The 17,417-nt window shown below is 50.6% G+C and overlaps 1 protein-coding gene across 1 annotated transcript in view; it reads left to right on the top strand.

Moving 5' to 3' along the window:
• Positions 1–1,730: 1,730 nt before the first annotated feature.
• Positions 1,731–17,417, top strand: part of MARCH4 (membrane-associated ring finger (C3HC4) 4, E3 ubiquitin protein ligase) — a gene marked incomplete at its 5' end in the record, with an annotated part of 29,851 nt that continues 14,164 nt past the window's right edge. The window contains 2 exons of the mRNA XM_010144043.1: positions 1,731–1,886; positions 10,914–11,106. Coding sequence (XP_010142345.1) covers positions 1,731–1,886; positions 10,914–11,106 — 349 coding nt within the window. The remainder of the gene's footprint in view (positions 1,887–10,913; positions 11,107–17,417) is intronic.

The following is a 17,417-nucleotide window of genomic DNA, read 5'->3' as shown; positions in this document are numbered from 1 at the left end:
AACCAGTGACAGGCAGAACTGAGCCTGATTTTGGAATGTAAACAGTTATTTACAGTTTTAATAAAATTTCATGGAAGATGACATTTTTAGGTCACCTAGCTGAAGCAAATGAAATGATTAGCATTAGGTTTCATAAAAAAGGTATCACTCTAGCCCAGCATGGTCCTCACCTCCTCAGGTCCTGAGACCTGATGTGGCACCCTGAAAGCTAAGGCTGTTTCCAGCCAGGGTTAGCAAGAATAGGCTCTGGTTTCCTAACTCAAGGCAGCTGAGATGAACATCTTTTACTGTGTCATCAGCCTCAGATGCCAACGTCTGTTATCCTGGTGTTCCAGCAGTGGTAAAGATGGGGCTGATCTAGGGGTGTAAGAGGAAATATCCTCTCCCCAACACTGAAACTAGGATGCCAGCCTTCCCCATCCCATAGATATTGTCATTCTGCCTTTAAAAGCTTTTATATCTTGGAGCACAGCTGAATACACTATTGGGGTCTGTACCGTGGCTTTTAAAGACTAAGAGGTGGAGAGTAAAATGTAATGACTGTTCGTCCCTAAATAAGTGATGTAAAATGAACTCCTGAGCTTGTGTGTGCAGAGAGGAATTCAGTTGCATGGTGATCAGGATGATAGCAGATGGATCAGAACAATACTGGGTTTTCCTGGATACCTTGTTTAAAGGTACTTGAGAAACAAGGGAGCGAGCCAGGAGGTTCCATGTTTCAGCCACCACTCATAAATGCTTTTCTGCATGTCACAAGCCAGGACACGATTTGTTCTCCATTTTCCTTTCTTCTAGGGTAGAAATAGCCAGCTCCACAGGCTATGCATCAGTGTACTCACTTTTGGGACAAAATGTCTGGGGGAATAGAAGGGAGAGGCATGTGAGATTTGAGGACCTTTTCCCTGCTGGGCTACGGGTACACAAAGACTTGGACCCAAAGCATACACCTGCCGCCCACAGGCAGGTTCGTCCCTCCCAGTTTGGGAGCACTGGGAAGGATAGTCCTGTGTCGAGCGCTGCCAGCTCCCTGGCAAGTCCTGGGAGGTACCGCATGGTGCTGGGCTCGGTCCAGCTCCCTGAGAGGAGCAGCAGCTCCACGGCTGGCATGAGCCAGCCTGTGCAGAAAGTCCAAGGTCTGCCGCATCTGTGCTCACCCTCCTGCGTGGCTGGGCTCAAGGAAACCACTCTGTGCTGAGCAGGACCCCAGCCTGCAGCAGAGGCTGTCTCACAGCTATCCCGACTGCCAGCCTCACGTTCTATAATAGGTAGCAGACAGACGGAAACCTGAGAACGGAATTGGTGGCACCTGGTTCTGCCAGCATCTGGTTCGGCATCATCTCTGCCAACAGAGCTGTGTCCGCTGGTTGTGGTCAAGTGTGGGTCCTCTGGTGCCTAGTAAAAGTTGTGCTCATCTAGTTTTACCTTCAGCAGTGATACTAGGCAGCTCTTACTTACCCCAGTGTCTCTTTCCACAAAAGAATCTAGGACCAAGTGTTTGAGACTGTTACATCCCTGCCAGACTCTGTTCACATCAACCAAGATTTATGAGAGGGAAAACAATTGGAGGCAGCATGTTTCCCTAAGCCAGGTAAAAAGGAACTAAGAGCAACTGGGTGGATGATGGAGCTCCTGCCATGCCATGCCATACTATGTAATGCCATGCCGTGCCGTGCCTGTGGCAGGAGAGGAGGCAGGAGAGGAGGCTCGCTGATTCTGTCTCTCTTTTTCAGGGGGAGTTGCTGAGCCCGTGTCGATGCGATGGATCGGTGAAGTGCACGCACCAGCCATGTCTGATCAAATGGATTAGCGAGAGAGGCTGCTGGAGCTGTGAGCTGTGTTACTACAAGTATCACGTCATTGCCATAAGCACAAAGAACCCTCTGCAGGTAAAGGTACTAGAGACATTTCGAAGTCTATTTATTCTCATTCCTATTTTCATTTCTGAGAGCAAGCAGACTTTATCTGCCTGAGTTTTCCTTCTCTGCACGCAGTGATCTGTATGTCTGAGACACTTAGAAAGGGTTGTCAGAGGCTGGTCCAAAGAAGCCCCACGTTCTGCTTGATGGCAGCAGGGGCATCTCTTGGGAGTCTGCTTTTTCTGTCCTTTGACAATTCCCACATTCACTTGCCTTCTGTTGAAATTGCCAGTGTGACCACGATAGTGCTGCAACAGCTCACAGCTCTTTAGATGTGTTCATCCACTGGACACCGCAGGTTTGCCAGTGTCCCCAGGGGCAGATGGGGATTGACCAGGTACGGGATTCACTACAGCAGAGCACATGGTCTGTGACACAGCAGTATCTTGAGACTCCACTTGTGCCATTAACCCTAATCTCCTGCTAAGCCTCCTCTGTTATGGCATGCGGTATGGAGGAGGCAGATGGAAGGCTCTTACAGCTCTCCTCTTTGATTCTGCCACCCTTTTCACTTTTTTGCCCCGCCGTGATGAAATACATCCTGGCATAGCATGTGGTGTATTGGCTGTGATGCTCTGGTCTCTTCAAGCCTGATTCGTGATGGACATTGCACATGTGCAGACAACAGGTAAAGCACATCTTGATGTAAATGCCTGTGAAAGGCATCAGAGAACCCACCTTCTTCGTCTTCCAAGTTCAAAAGCACTGTGGTTTAATAAGGCCCACTGCAGGCTGGTAATTTAAAATCAAGATTCAGAATGGGGAGAACTGTGTGACTATTAAAAATGGGATAAATTATCCTTAACAGCTATTGATTTATTGCAAGGTCAACACTTGAGGTGGACTAATTGCTGCATGCCTTTGCTGAGCACCATTAGTGCCTCGGACCTCAAGAAACACATTACATGCAAGTACATGCTTAATTAGGGTCATCTAGACTGGGGAGACTTTACAGCAGCATGCAGCGGATTAGAGACTGGGCCGATGTCTGTAAGGACGGTGGTCTGTCCAGCACCTGGTGGAGGGCTTTGGCTCTCTGCTGGTCGCTCTGCTCTCTGACAGAAGGCAAGGACTTTACTGGTGATGGTGCCCAGTTTCATGGACAGGGCTGGAGGAATGCAAACTCCTGCTCTCTCCTCCAAACTGCGGTCTCTGCACGTCTTTTCCCAGGCCTGAGGTCACTAACCACAGTGAGGTAACAGGGACAGCCCTTTAGGACTCCAGACTTAAACAAAGTAGTGAAATTAGTGGGGCATTGTGTGGAAATTTTGCTGGGGGGAAGGAAGAAGACTGCCTGCTCTCTGCAAGTCCCTACAGCTTCTGATTCAATTTTCCATGTGCTGTGGGCTGGGGAGATCAGCAATTTCATCCCTAGCCCCAGCCCCAGGGTGTTTTAATTTCTTGGCTCTAGGAAGTCAGGGCAGATTGAGACACAGGAGGGGAGATGTGGACAAAGCAGCATTTGTTTATTTCTGGAAAGCTGGTCTGTGAGTGCCCTAATGCTTCCTGTGCCCCAGATCAGGAGTGCAGTGCTGAGCACCACTGAAGGTTTGCGGGAGCAGAATTGCGAGCATGTGAGTAGCTGATGCTGCCTTTCACGTATGACCTCCAAATGCTCTACACCTTCAGGTGGCTCAGGGCAACAGGTCAGTGATTTCTTCCCGCTCCTCGCTCAGTTAAAATTTGTTGGGGCTATTCAGAGACAAGCTCCCCTGCCACACACAGGTTTCAAAAGCCTGTGCTCTCTTTGAGAGCCATTGCTCTTTCTGGGCTCCCCTGTTAGAATGTGGCCCGATCTGCTGGCCTTTGCCACGAACACAAAAACTGAGTGGCAGGAGCAACTGAGTTAGAGAGCTCAGCTCCGGGAGCGAGGGTACCTGAGGACTGTGCAGACCCCAGGCTTGGAGGCTTCACGTTGCTGGCTTAGCACTTTTAAAGCACTTCTCGCAGAATCGCTCAGAGATTTGGAGGGTGGGAAGAAGCAATTGGAGTGAAAAGCCACTTGGTCTGGAATAAATGCAGCATGTGTGGAGTTACAGCTGTGTGCCCGGGCACCCTGTCTGGTGCCAGCATAAAGGCACTTCTGGGAAGCAGATGCTACACTAGCACTAGTATGTGAAATGCTGTGGCAAGTGGATGGTGTACTCTGCCTGGACTTCCCATGAGGACTGAGGGCTCGGGCCCCCCATAACCCATCACCACACATGCCATGCTCCTCAGTGGCTCTCACAGTCCTCTGATGCTGGGAAAGGGAAGCAAAGAGGACCCAGGGGCTGTGATGCCCTGACCCTGTGTGCTGTAACAGCGTGTCATAGCATGTACAGGCAGGAAGAACATCCCTTCTGCTCAGTTTTCACCCTACATGTGGATAACAGGGGCCACCTGGACATACGAGCATGTCTCTAAGCAAAGCTATAATGCCTGGCCTTCCTTCTCAGGGTTTGCTGGAACTTCTGCCCAGTTCTTACTAGAATTTACTAGCTCTGAATTTCTGAAGCACAGGTTTTGGAGGAAGTCATAGTCAACTGTTTATTCCAGACCAACAGTAATACAGTCAAGGACCACACAAACCTCAGCACCTTGTCAAGTGAAATCTGTTTAGGTGATGGTATGAGCCTGGCAAGATTTTAGCTAGCCAAGATTTTCAGCTACCTATTCCCTGCATCCTCGCGTGTGACAGACCACTGGAAAGCCAAACCTGGGCAGCTGGCAAGCCCTGGGCTGCCTGAAGCATGTCCAATTGGTCTGTGCAGAGCGGCACACCCAACACTCACAGGTTGCCAGGGATCTTCGTGTCTCACTGCTGACTTGGACATCTGCTGCACATTGTTTGGAGTGCCTAGAAGCACAGCATGGGCCAGATATGTGTGGAGACTCGTGATATGGGCAAGAAGTTACAGCCAGGGGAACATGGTTCATGCATAATTAACAGAGACTGCTTCCAGCCTCCAGGCTGTTAGGATGTCTCGTACCAGAAAGAGGCCTTTAGTCTGGCAGGATGAATCTCTATAAGTTACCCCCACCCCCATCCCTGGATTGCAGGCATTTAAGAGCAAAGGTCTTAAAGCAGCAACACTGCAAACCTGCTGAGACTGGGGGATTAGAATTGTTGGACAACATGGCAGGGGTCCAGCCAAGCAGCAGCCAGGCGGCAAATGAGCAAAAATATACCACCAGCTGTGAGGAACCAGAAGATCCAGAGCTTTTGTCCATCCATTGAGACAGAAGTCATGGAGGCATTAAATGCTCCTGTCCATCGAAATATTTGTGCAAAGCCCGTGATTTTAAAAAGGCCCTGAAGACACAGGGGGTTTAGAAGCATGTGGTAGTACTGTAGGTATCCTGGTGCTGATACATAGTGGAGTAGGTATCTGCCATGATGGGACTCTGCAATGAATTTCACATAGAGAGCTTCTTTGTAGCTGCTCCTGAGCCACATCCTCTTTGATCCTCTGATCTTAGCAAACAGAAATCTGTTTGAACCAACCTTCCCAGACCTACAACTGTCTGCAGTCTCAGGGAGTTCAACTCTGCTTGACAGTTGTTATCTCTGACTCTTCTGCTGTTGAGGGGTGTTCCAGCTCCAAAGATCCTCAGTTACCCAGTGCTCGGGTTGGGATACGGTTCCAGTTCTCCCTGGCTCTATTTTGACTGTGGGGATGCTCCATTAAGAGCTGGTGAGTGTTTGTTTACGCAGCCTCTTTATCAGGAGAAAAGTGGCCAAGGTTCCAGATTGTTTGAACTTCAGCCTGAGCTCCTGAGCTAAAAACCTTGAGGCAAGTTCACTGGCATCTCCTGGTTGTCCCAACTTGCTGAATCCCTTGTGTTGATACAAGCTTCGTCTGGTCCCTGCTCAATTCCAGCTGCAGCCAATGGGTGCAGTTGGGTTCCAGCTGCAAGCAATGGGTGCAATCACCGAAAAGAGGCCTCATGGCCGCTGCCTTTCAAAGGGGGCTTTCTAGGATGTTGATTCTATAGCCTGAGTCTTACCAGATGCTCTGGCACATGGAGGAGAGGAGGTTTCAGCACTGCGCTTTTCCATTACCTGGCCCTAGCAGACCGTCCTTCCTCCCTGCTGCCTCTCCAGGATCTGAATGAGCCACAGGATCTGTAAACGTACAGCAGGGAAGCTATCACAGTGGTGGCATAGCTTTCCTTGGTGAATTTAGAAAAAGAAAAGCCATCCTCCCAAGATGATTGAGGAGGATGGCCAGGGCCTTGGGAGAGCAGCGAGGGGACAGATATAGACCTAAGCAGTGCTGGGAATGGTCCACTCCAACTTTCTAGGAAAAACCTCCACTTGCTTGTGATCCTAGGTCTGAAAATTAAATCGCTAACTATCGCAGCCCAGGACGTTAATGATCCGTACTAAGGGGACATGTCAGATACAGCAATGAAAATAAACTGAGATGAGGCAGGCGCAGGGGAGCTCTCAAAGGAGTGTAGGAAGGCTTTTCCAGCAAGCAAGTCTTCTTTGCAAGCTCTGCAGTAAGACATAGACATCTTCTGCAGGCAAATATCTGCCATGGATCTGCTCGTGCTGGTGCTTGGGAACCTTTGGAGACTGCTGGTGCCGAAGAAAGGAAGATATGGATCAGCCTTAAATACTACAGTAATGACATTGTTAATCTATCTTACATTAGCAGCGGGAGTTTCCACTCACAAGCCTCTGAGCAGGAGCACTGAAGCAAACAGGGAAGCAAGTTTGTCCCACGTACAACACGTAGGTTACGACACAGCTAGATCCAGTGCAAGAGTGACATGACTGGCAGGCACCGGCTCTAGCTTACCCCCTGACTAAGGTCACTGCAAGTGTCAGACCTGGGCTCCTAAGAAACCCTTTCTGAGGCATCTGGGTCACAGATCTTTGCAGTTTTGGGGAAAACGGGGAAAATTGGGGAAAATCAGTCCAAGAGAGCGTGGTGTTTTGCACATGCACATCTGGGTGGTGTGCCAAAGCACTCAGCCAAGAGGACAGACAGACAGCTCCTGAGTGAACGAGGACATTTCTTCAGAATGATCTAGAGAGGCAGAGCCCTATTTCCAGTGCGGGTGGCAAGCCATCGCAGAGAGCTGCTTGGGCGTGCTCTGAAGCCATTGTAAGCCTGGAGCTTACAAAGCTGCTCTTGTTATCCTGCAGAAGCCTTTAAAGCTTTCTGGTACCACCAAGTCCTTATTTCTGCCCTGCTCAGCACCGGCAGAGCATCTGTAGAGCTTTCTACCTGCCTAAACGTCACATTCCTGATTGACAAGCTGCGCGAGGTGCTGGTTGTTAAAGGCGCACTTCAGTACAGCTCAGCGGCTACCTGGGACCTCACAGTCATTATCAGCTGAGGAAGGAAGGAAGGACTCAGTTTTAAGTCTCTCCTTGCAAGGTGGGAGTGCTTGACACTGTGACCTTGCTAGAGCTTGACCATTTGAGCTGGAGATGTGGAAGGAGGGAGCTGTGTCTGCAGCCTGGCATTCAGACAAAGAGCCTTGGGGGTTTCAGATGTGCCATGAAAGGGACCCCGCAGCATTGCTGAGACCTTTCCTTGCATCTCTAGCAGTGACCCAAAGACAATAGGGTCACCCACCAAACCTCTGGTTGGCTGGCCATAATGGTGGTGGAGAGGGGTTAGGAAAACGGGCGATTTTCTAAGGGCTGTTATGAAATCTGAAAAGCACAGTGCTGTGATTGAGATGTGCTCCTGAGGCCACTGGTGCAGGAACACAGCTGCAGGCCCAGCTCCTGCGGCTGAAATTCATCAGTGTGTTCCACCACGGAACAGCTCTTGGACCCTCTGTCTGTGCTCTTACTGGGTAACATGCTCTGTCTCACCCCTTTATCTTCTCTCTATGCTAACCTCATACCCTAAGATGTGCAGCAAAACGGAATGAAAAGATGAAAAATAATGACTCCGGTTATTGCTGGCTCAGGCTAGATGTGGGATGCTAGTCTGCAGTTCTCAGGGTTGCCAGAGAGGAAATACAACATTTATTACTTACTCTTTTTTTTCTTCTCTGGAAAATATTATATTCATCTGCAAGCTGGTTTTTTTCCCAAGTGTTCAGCTCTGACCCATTTACCTCCTTGCCAGAGGGTAATCACACCCCAGTGCCACCTCCTGAACAGTCAGGACTGCTGCTGCATGTGTCACTGTCACTTAGTGCCAGATGCCAAGGGAGAGCCTCCTACCCCCTGGCATGGCTGTCAGACTCCTGCCTTTTCATTATTGCTGCAGAGAACTTCCCGGCAGCCGCTGCCAGCTGAGCAGCGTAGGGCAGTGTCCCTGCCTGTGTTTCAGCCTCTCTGTTCCCAGCCGAAGGGAGTGGGGTTTGAAGTTTGTACTCAGGTGTAGCTCCTCGCTCTGAGCCCCATCCCCTTTGACAGTACAGTCAGTGCCACATCTAAGCCTCCCTCTCTCTGCAAAGCAGCAGTGGCGACTGTACGCGGCTGCTAGTTGTAGAAAACAGCTCCTTCTTTTTCTGCCTTAATTGCTACCTTGGAAGGACCTGTTGCCACCACAGGCCTTGCGGTGTGCCAGACAGATGGTGAGGAGCCAGTCCATTACCTCCTCCGCGAGAGAGAAATGATGCAGAATGATTTGGCTGGCACAGGCACACACAGGACAGCGTGAGGGACCTGCAGTAAAACCTTTGCATGCAGCTCCAGGCTGTGCACCGGGCTCCCTGCTCTCCTGGCCCTTGGCGTTTGCAAGAGTTAGTGGAAGGGGAGATTGAAGTCTGGGGAAATCTGCAGGGGTAAAAGTGCAGACCCGTGCATGTACCCAAATGCCCTCCCTGCCACATGGCTCTGGACCTGGAACTCTGAGCTGAGGGCACTGATTGTGGATTTGTCCTGCATCTGCTTATGGTGCTGTTGAGGATGAAGCTGAAGAGCTGACAGTATGACAGCATAGCTGCTGATCCCACCCTCAAAACCCGAACCTGGGGGCTATGGGTGCTGGGTAGCCTTTGCTCTGTCTCATGTCAGGAGAGGAGTTGCACAGCTGTGCATCACCTGTGGACTCCAGCTCCCCTGCATCTAGCCTCGACACGTTGTGACTGGCACCACCAAGCTTCCAGCCCTAAGAGAAGGGCTGTTCACTACCTCAACTTCTCGGTGGCACAAAGGGGCGACTGGATTTGGTGGAGATGTGGAGCAGGTTGAGCTATGGCACAGTGGGAATGGGCTGTTGAAGAGATCACTGAGTGTCCCCAGTACCTGGTGTTTGCCTTTGGCTGGGTCAGCTGCCTGGAGCAGATGGCAGGAAGGGGACTGGCATTAGCTGAGCCCAGGAAGGGGATTGGGGTTAGTTGAGCCCAGTCCTGTTTCAGCAGGGAACAAGCTGTCTCTCTGCATAGCAGCTTTATGGCCTCCTATTCTGCGGCCAGCTACGATTTTGCAAGCTGGTACCACCTACCTCAGTGATGCTGCACATCCCTGACACACGATTTGAGGGCTGTCTGCCCTTGCAGAATGAAAACCAAGGAGCAAGGCTGGCAGAGGCAGACACTTCAGCTCACCTCTGAGCCAGGCCAGGCAATCTCCTTCCAGTTGCAACCCACAGACCTCAGACTGAGGCTGAAACTGTTGTCTTCCTCTCCAACAGCAGCCCTTTGCAGGGGAGTGCATTCAGTTCAGGGGCTTGGTCAGTGGACTGGTAGCAATGCCATGGATGCCCGTACCAGCATAAGTCACCTGTTGTCTGTCTTGCCCTTCAGTCAGGGGTCACAGTCCTCCCTACCTCCCCACTGGCAACTTCTGTCTGGCCTGGGCATTAAAGAGGGGCCCAGCAACTGAACTACCTTCTTGCCCTGCAAAACAATGGGACAAGGCTTGACAGGTGACCCTGCTGTCCCAGGATATGTTTGACAAATGTGCAGCGTGCTGAGGGATTGCCACAGATGCCACTTCACTGGGACACTGCATTTGGGCTGGATCCAGGCTAAACATTTTCAATTCCTCCGAGTCCTCTATACCTGCAGGAGGTTGAAGTCCACCTTTATTTATCCTTCTGCCAGTCCTACTGAGATTTCAAGGGCATTTGTCTCACAGCTAAAGGTGGCCTATATACTTTGATGCTAGGAGAGACTGTCTCTCTCCCCAGCCTGTCTACGTGTTTGATTTCTTATTTACAGGAGGGGCTATGGACCATGCCCCCAGGTCTTGTTGAAGAAAGCAATTTCTGCTCTTGGTTTTTACAGGACGGTTCTCTCAGCAGTGTAAATCTGAGTGGGAAGGTTTTATGCTGCATGACAGAGAGGAGTCCAGGCTTCAGATATTTATACCATACCTTAAACAAAGCTATTTGACATAGCGAATGGATTGGGGGGAGTTATTTCTGGGTTTTGATTCTTCTGAGGGAGAAGCATTGATGTTTGCCTTGGAACACAGCCTGAATGTCTCATCACCTAAAGGCAGGGTGTCCTGACCACAGCAACTTGAGCTGTTTGTAACAAGTTTTGTGGGATGTGCATTGCTGCTGCAAGATCCTACCTAGTGGTGTGATCCTGTCAGATCTCACAAAGTGGCACACAGCCAGCTCATGGGATGCCTCTGAAGGAAAACTTGGCTCTCTGAGACACTTCTTCTCATGGTAATAGGATGGTCTGGCTGACGATGCTGCCTGGCCTCTATCTGAGGTAGCAATTGAATGTCCTTGTTTGTGATGGACATCACAGACCTGCTGTCATAGGGATGTTATTTTTGGTGTCTTCCCCCCAGACCATCCTGCCTCCGTTAAGTCTCTGCTTTCCTGGTGAGATGCAGGACTCGTCTTTGTTGCCTCTTCAGCAGTGCTGTCAGCAAACGTGGGGCCATGCGCTGTTGAACAACTGCCGTGCTCCACCCCAGATGTGGACCAAGTAAAAGCACCAATGCTCATAGGTTTTCTTTGAGATATCCAAAACCACCACAATGATGTAAAACAACAATGTGCCCCAAGTAACTAATCTCTTCTCTTTTTCCTTCCTCCCTCCCCCTTGTTCCTTTCCTCGTTGCCTTCCTTGCAGTGGCAGGCCATCTCTCTGACAGTCATTGAGAAGGTTCAGATAGCAGCGGCAATCCTGGGTTCCCTCTTCCTCATCGCCAGTATCTCGTGGCTCATCTGGTCAACCTTCAGTCCTTCAGCCAAATGGCAGCGCCAGGACCTGCTCTTCCAGATCTGCTATGGAATGTACGGCTTCATGGACATTGTCTGTATAGGTGGGTGATTGTATCTCATGGCGTGGCCAAGGTCATCTGCTCCCTCACCTGTGGAGCGGAGTAGGAGATGGCGTCGAGAGCCAGCCAGTACAGCTCAGCTCAGATTGAGCCTCCTGGGCTTTTCCTCCTCTCTGCTTTCATGGCACCTATTTAAAGTCCTTGTTCGTCTGGGCAGCCTCGGAGTGTCTCCTTGGCTGGGCTGGCAGAGGGACCTCCAGCTACCCCAGAGAGAACCAAATCTCTCTTCACAGCAAGAAGAGGATGGGGAAATCTGCGGGAGGCTGGGGAGAGTAAGGCATCTGAGAAACACCATCCTTTCTGGAACAGCTAACTTAGGAACTGCCCTGTGGTTGGGTATGGCAGAGTCTCTCTACATGCAACTCCTTGGCTCTCTAGCCCCGTCTTTCTGCAGGGCAGGGGTGGCTGCCCCTTCTTTGGCCCACCCTGGAGCTGCAAGTACCAACCAGCTCAGGTCATGGCCCAGCCTAGCATCCTTGTCAGGATGCTGGTACAGAGAGCCTCTGAGGACTAAGCTGCCCCACACTGACCAGGGCCAGACAGCAAACCAAATGTTGGCAGCCTGGCCCCGGGAGGGTCTCCCTGAGAGCTCAGGCTATAGCCCCAGTTCAAGCGACCCTGCCAAGAAGCAAAGAGGATCCCAGGAAGCTCTTCATGTCTGCGTCCTTCCGTCATTGGCGTAGAGGCAGAAGGAGCCTCCCAGGACCTCAGTGGGACAAGGCAGACCTCTTGACTTGGTGGATATGTGTGTGTGTGTGTGTGTAGAGCAGTTCCAGAGGGAAGGAGCACAGTCCCCAGTTCAGCCCTCAGGAGGAGCAGGACAGACTGCATCACAGAGCAGCAGCTGGTGAAATTGAGGTAGAGAAGTAAAACAAAGCCTGCAGCAGGGACAGAGGCCTGGACTGCACACCCTGGTATCGGGTTCATTTGGCTCTTTGCTTCAGCATCCTTCCAGAACAGGACTTGGACCTGCCAAAACCCAGGCCAGTGCCTCCCACTGCTGCCATACTGTGCTGACAATGAGATGTGAGCTTGGCCTGTAGAGCTCATCCTGCTCCTTCATGAGATGCTGGTGGAGTTATCACATCTCTTCAGGAACAAAGGGTGGCAAAGGGGGTAAAAGAGAGATAGGCAGTGCCCACGTGTTGGCACAATAACCACTGGTGACATCCTCTTGTTGGTGAAATTAAGAGCGGAGAAAATAATATCCCTATGCGTGCAGTGTGTGTTTGTGTCGCCTTCTTGGCAGAAATGGAGAGCCCTGGCTTGGGTGGACATCAGTAACATGATTAACTGGCTTTGATAAAGCTTCAAGAGCTGAGGGGAACTGATTAGCTCATCTGTCAATAGGAGCTAAATCCTCTCACACAGCAGAGAACCAACCACGCCAGCCGTGAACTCAAGGGACAGTGGGCAGACAGATTCATATTTGAGTTTCTTCGTTTCTTTCTTACTAATTTTTAAGGGTCTGGCCTCCATTTATCTTTTCCACCTTCTCTGAGGGCAAAAAAAGCCTGTTTGATTCTCCACTGATGTCACCATTAAGCTTAATGCCCTAAGCTGGGAGTTTTGATTTTTTTCCCAGTCAAAGAGCAAGCAGCCATCCTGCTCCAAGGAACATTTCAGAGTCGTGGCTTGAGGCAGCCCCTGTCTCACTGGCAGTCCTGGTGGGCCAGGCATGCTGGCTTTCCCACAAACCCAAAATGAAGTGGGAAGCATTAGAGATACAGTGAGTTACCGTGTCTTTATGTGACTTTTCTTGCCCAGCACCTCAGAGACTACCCTGAGCTGGCTCCACTTGTGCTGAGTGCAGCATGTCTGCCCATGCTGCCAGGCAGCCCACCCATGCTCACCCAGCAGAGATGATGTTCTGGACCATGTGAGCCTTTGTATACATTTCCTCAGAAAAGCTCCTACGTGCACGCAGCCGGCCCTCTGCCCCCGCCACGCTCCAGAGTAAAGCTTGCTTGTGTTGTGCATTAACACCCTTTGCCATCCCAGCTGCTGCTGCTCCCAGGTCTGCCGTGGAGGAGAAGGGAGTTCTGAGCAGTGCTAGCTGAGAGTTGGGGTTCACTCTCTTCCTCACCTCCTCCTCCTCCTCTTCTTCCTCTGCCCAGGTTGAACCAAATGACAAATGAGTTCTTCGTAAGGAGCTGTAACTTCATGGCTGTTGAGGCAATCAGGTCTCTCCTCTGGGTGACTTCTTTCCAGCCCTGCTCATTTCAGCGGGCTGCACTAGTGCTGCTGAAAAGGCTGGTCTGTCCTGGGGAGAGGCCAGGCCAGGCCAGAGTAGGAGCTGATCCAAGGAACGCCACGGCTGGGGTTAATTCCTCATTCACTATAGCTTTGCTTGACTGTGATGGATGTAGCAAAGTCACCTCTCCTGGAAGACTCGCAGCGAGTTCCTCACTGCGGAACAGCTATTCTCCCTCCCTGTATCCTTCTCCCAAACCCTTGCAGCCTCATGCAGGGTCTTTGATCATAGCTGGGCAAAGCTGGATCTGGAGACTCAGAGTTCTGCTCCTGACTGCCAGCATAGCCCAAAGCCCCTTGTTACTCCTCCCTGGGCTTTAGTTCCACTTCTGCAAGTTCAGGATAGAGCCTCTCATGGATAATTGCGACATCGGTTGTTGAAATACCAGGATGCTGTCTATGCATTTTGGTGTCTCCTCCTCCACAGTCCAGCCCTTTTCCCCTTTTGCTTTCCAGCCTGTGGGTGAGTAGGAAAGATTTAGGAACTCAGAAATGCTCAGTGATGAGGAAAGAGCAGGACATTAAGTGCACTCAGTTCTACCACACGTGTGTTTTTCAGCTAATGTAACACACATGTTTTCTGTGCAGTTTTTTGGAACAGGCTGGGCGGCCTTAGCTAGCAGAATGTTCTGCTATAGACCCTACACTAAAGCATGGGTCCCAGTTGTTCCTTCCCCCAGTTTGACCCCAAACTCTGCTTTCGCTGGCAGAGGAGCAGAGGTTTGAAAGACAGAGTATTTACTACAGAGCGGATGTGCTGAAGCACAGGTCAGTGAGTCTGAGGTCTCTGCCAGTTCCCACTTTGATTGTCCTTGGATGTCTCTTGTCCACTGAGTAGCCAGTGACATCTGTCCATAAGGACAGTTTACACACCCTGTCACTGGAGGTGCTCAGCAGGACACTTCCACTGGAACTGTAGACTCTCAAAGCTGGAGAAGACACCAAATCTGCAGAGATCCTGACTATTGCCAGACAGGGAATGCGCAGCTTGTCAGCAACTGCCCAGCTGCCCTGAAGGGATTTAGGTAGCAATTTGCCAAGACAGAGATATCTGTGGCAATTTGCACGGGCAATGCCATGGCAGCACCAGTCTTCCTTTCCAGCGTGGAGTCAAAGGTGAGGGCGCAAGTGCTCACTGGCACATAGAGCTCCCTAAGCACAGATCATTTGGTGGTTGTTATCTTCACTTGAGCTGTACTTGATCTGAAATTGTCAGATTACCTCCAGGCTGAGCTCTCAAAATATGGCTGTTAACCCAGAGACTATTGATCCATGCATCAAAATGCGGGGTCCTTGATGTTGACCCTCAGCCACTCACATGCAGGTACACACTAGTTTTCTTTGGATGTTGCTAGATCCTAGCATGCTCCACACAAACAGTTGTAAGGGACAGACACCATTTGCTACCTCTTCACCCACCGTGGAAACAAAACCACAACCAAAGTAAAGTGAATCTGCTCCTCGGGACCAGCAGGACAGATGGTATGGCCCAAAGTACGAGAAGCTACATCCATCTGGGCAAGATGGGCAAGATGGTCTTTCAACATTGTTCTCCCCCTTGCTCTCAGACATCTACCAGGAAGGCAGGAAGCAGTGGAAAGGACAGCTTGGGATTTGTGGGAGTCTCCAGTATGGGGTTTTTTTAAGAACCTGTTAGAAAACATATGTCAAGAACAGGTTGCAGAAAGATGATCCCAGTTTGTGAAGGAGGAACTAAATGCTTCTTGATATCCAGCCAGCCCCAACGTCTTTGATTCTGATCTCCCTCTCTTCCATGTGTGCTATCTCTGGTCATGTCTGTAGGACAGATATGAGAGCTGGATTAAACGAGAAGCTGGTAATGGTGCCAGCATAGGTATTGCTTTGCTGTGAAACCATCTACAACACAGACATCTGAGATCAGAAACCAGGAACTGAATGAAAAGTGAGATAGGGACTGTTCATTTGATGAACTGCCCTCTCCATGGAACCATGAGAAGTAAATCCAGAAAGCTGTCATAGAAAGGGATGAGCAGAACTGCGGTTTATGAAAGGTAGAGATAAACGGAGTGAGCCTTCATAGGCCTGAGTTACTGAGAGTAGCAGCTTAGAGCTGTGCTGTAAATTCTGAGAGATGCCTGTCTAATTTAAATACCAGTCCTTGGAGGGGGAAGGAGGGGTTTGCCTGTCTCTCTGTCAAGGTACAATTAGAGAAGGTCAGCGTTTGTAGATTAAGGTGTCATTTGGGGCCAGGAGGACAGGAAACCATCTCCTGTTAAACAAGGAGGAACTGCCAGCTAATGAGAGCATGTCACATTCTAGGCTCCGGCATCACCAGGTTGACTCCAAGGGGGAAGCGCATCTCAGGAAGGCCTTCATCAGGCTGTGTGGGCAGGGCTGCCACTGTTAGGGCCTGCGTACACCATCCTGTTCGTGCTCACACAGCGGTATCCCTGCAGGGGATTTCTGCAGGGGTTTTCCCCGGTGATGCAAAAGCGATCCCATCTGCCTCTCCTTGGATCAGTGTCTGGTGGGGACCGTTGCTTTGTCCATGCCCACCCAGTCCTTGCTCTCTGACTCACCCTGCCTTGGTGCTGACAGCTGCGCGCTTTCAGGAGCACTAAATCCTCGTGCTCCTTGAAGCTCTTCCCTCGCTTTCTTTGGCAGCCAGTCCCTGAGGGTGTTTGCCATCACAACAGGAACTGCACTGCAGCTGAATAGCACAAGAGACGGGCAAAGCAGGACCATTCATCCTGCCAACGATTTTCATTGGCACACCGTGGCAATCCATTACGGATCAGGAAGTGTGTGCCCGCTGGTTTTAATCCCAGCTGCCAGCAAGAATAATCAAAAGCATCCAGTATGCCTGATGGCATCTCAGCACAACCGTAGGTAATAACATAAGAAATCGATAGCCAATTAAAACTGATCCACAGCATTTGATCTTTCATAGTGCAGTGGGAAAAGTAATTAATGGAGCTTCCTTGAGACAGTCACAATTCAAACTTCCTGCCAAGACTAACGTGGTTTTGTTTAAAATGAGCTGTGCTTCCTAGAAGAAATGCCAGGCTGAGGTAGTAGCCTCAGGATGTTTTCTAGCCAGGTCACTTGGGCCCTCAGCATTCAAGGATTTAGGAGTCAAAGTCTCAATAAAATAAACTGAGAAATTGTCTTCGTGTTCTTCATCTGTATTGATCTGATTCTCCAAAGGAAAGCAGATGTTTTCATTCACATCTGCATAGTCCCCCCCAAGGTACAGAGCAGGAAGAATTGCTACAACAGCAGGGAATCAGTTCTAGGGAAACACCAGGTCCCTGCGTTGGCTGGATGACACCCTAAAGGCAGAGCACAAGGCAGAGAAGTCCAGAAAATGTCTTCAGAGGAGAAACTTGAGACTAACCCAGACAGCAAACACGCATGGCTTCAACATACCTGGATGAGACCCATGAGAGCATGCAGAAGTTTTCTGTGCCCTTCAGCTTAATGCACCACTTGCCACGCTGGTCATGCACTTCCTGCCCAGTTTGCCTGTAAACTGGAGCTACCAGGAACTAACTGGAGCGATCGATTTGTGCCCAGCCCCGGAGTGACCAGATCCAGGCCTTATCATCAGAGCAGGCGGTTGGGATAAAGTCAGGCAGACAATTTGCTTTGTTTGCACTGTGGTTTGCATACATTCAGCTGCAATGTGCAATCTGCATCCTTCAGTTACCAGCCGTACAGAGGGGTGTGGAGACAGGAGCAGTCCCCGCATGGCGTGTCGAGGGGCTCTCGATCCACCTGGGCAGTGACCATGCCTGAGCGCAGTCATCGAGGGCCCTGTACCTGCTCCAGCAGCAGCAGAAGCAGCGCTGCACAGCTGATCTGCTGACTGACTTCTTGGCCGCTATCCAGGAACAGCGGATGCTCAGCAAAGTTGAGACATGCCACCCCTCCGCTCCTGAGAGATGGGACCTATTTTTATCTAATACTGCATTGATTATTCAATAGGAGAGCAGAGCGGGCCAGCCGGCGTGCGCGCACGTGTGCTGCCTCCACCAGTGGGCATTACTGCAGAGGCT

Source organism: Buceros rhinoceros, unplaced genomic scaffold, assembly GCF_000710305.1.
Source record: "Buceros rhinoceros silvestris isolate BGI_N320 unplaced genomic scaffold, ASM71030v1 scaffold8659, whole genome shotgun sequence".
Lineage (NCBI taxonomy): Eukaryota > Metazoa > Chordata > Aves > Bucerotiformes > Bucerotidae > Buceros > Buceros rhinoceros.
Note: the sequence above shows the minus strand (reverse complement) of the source record. Positions and strands in the feature narration are given on the sequence as shown.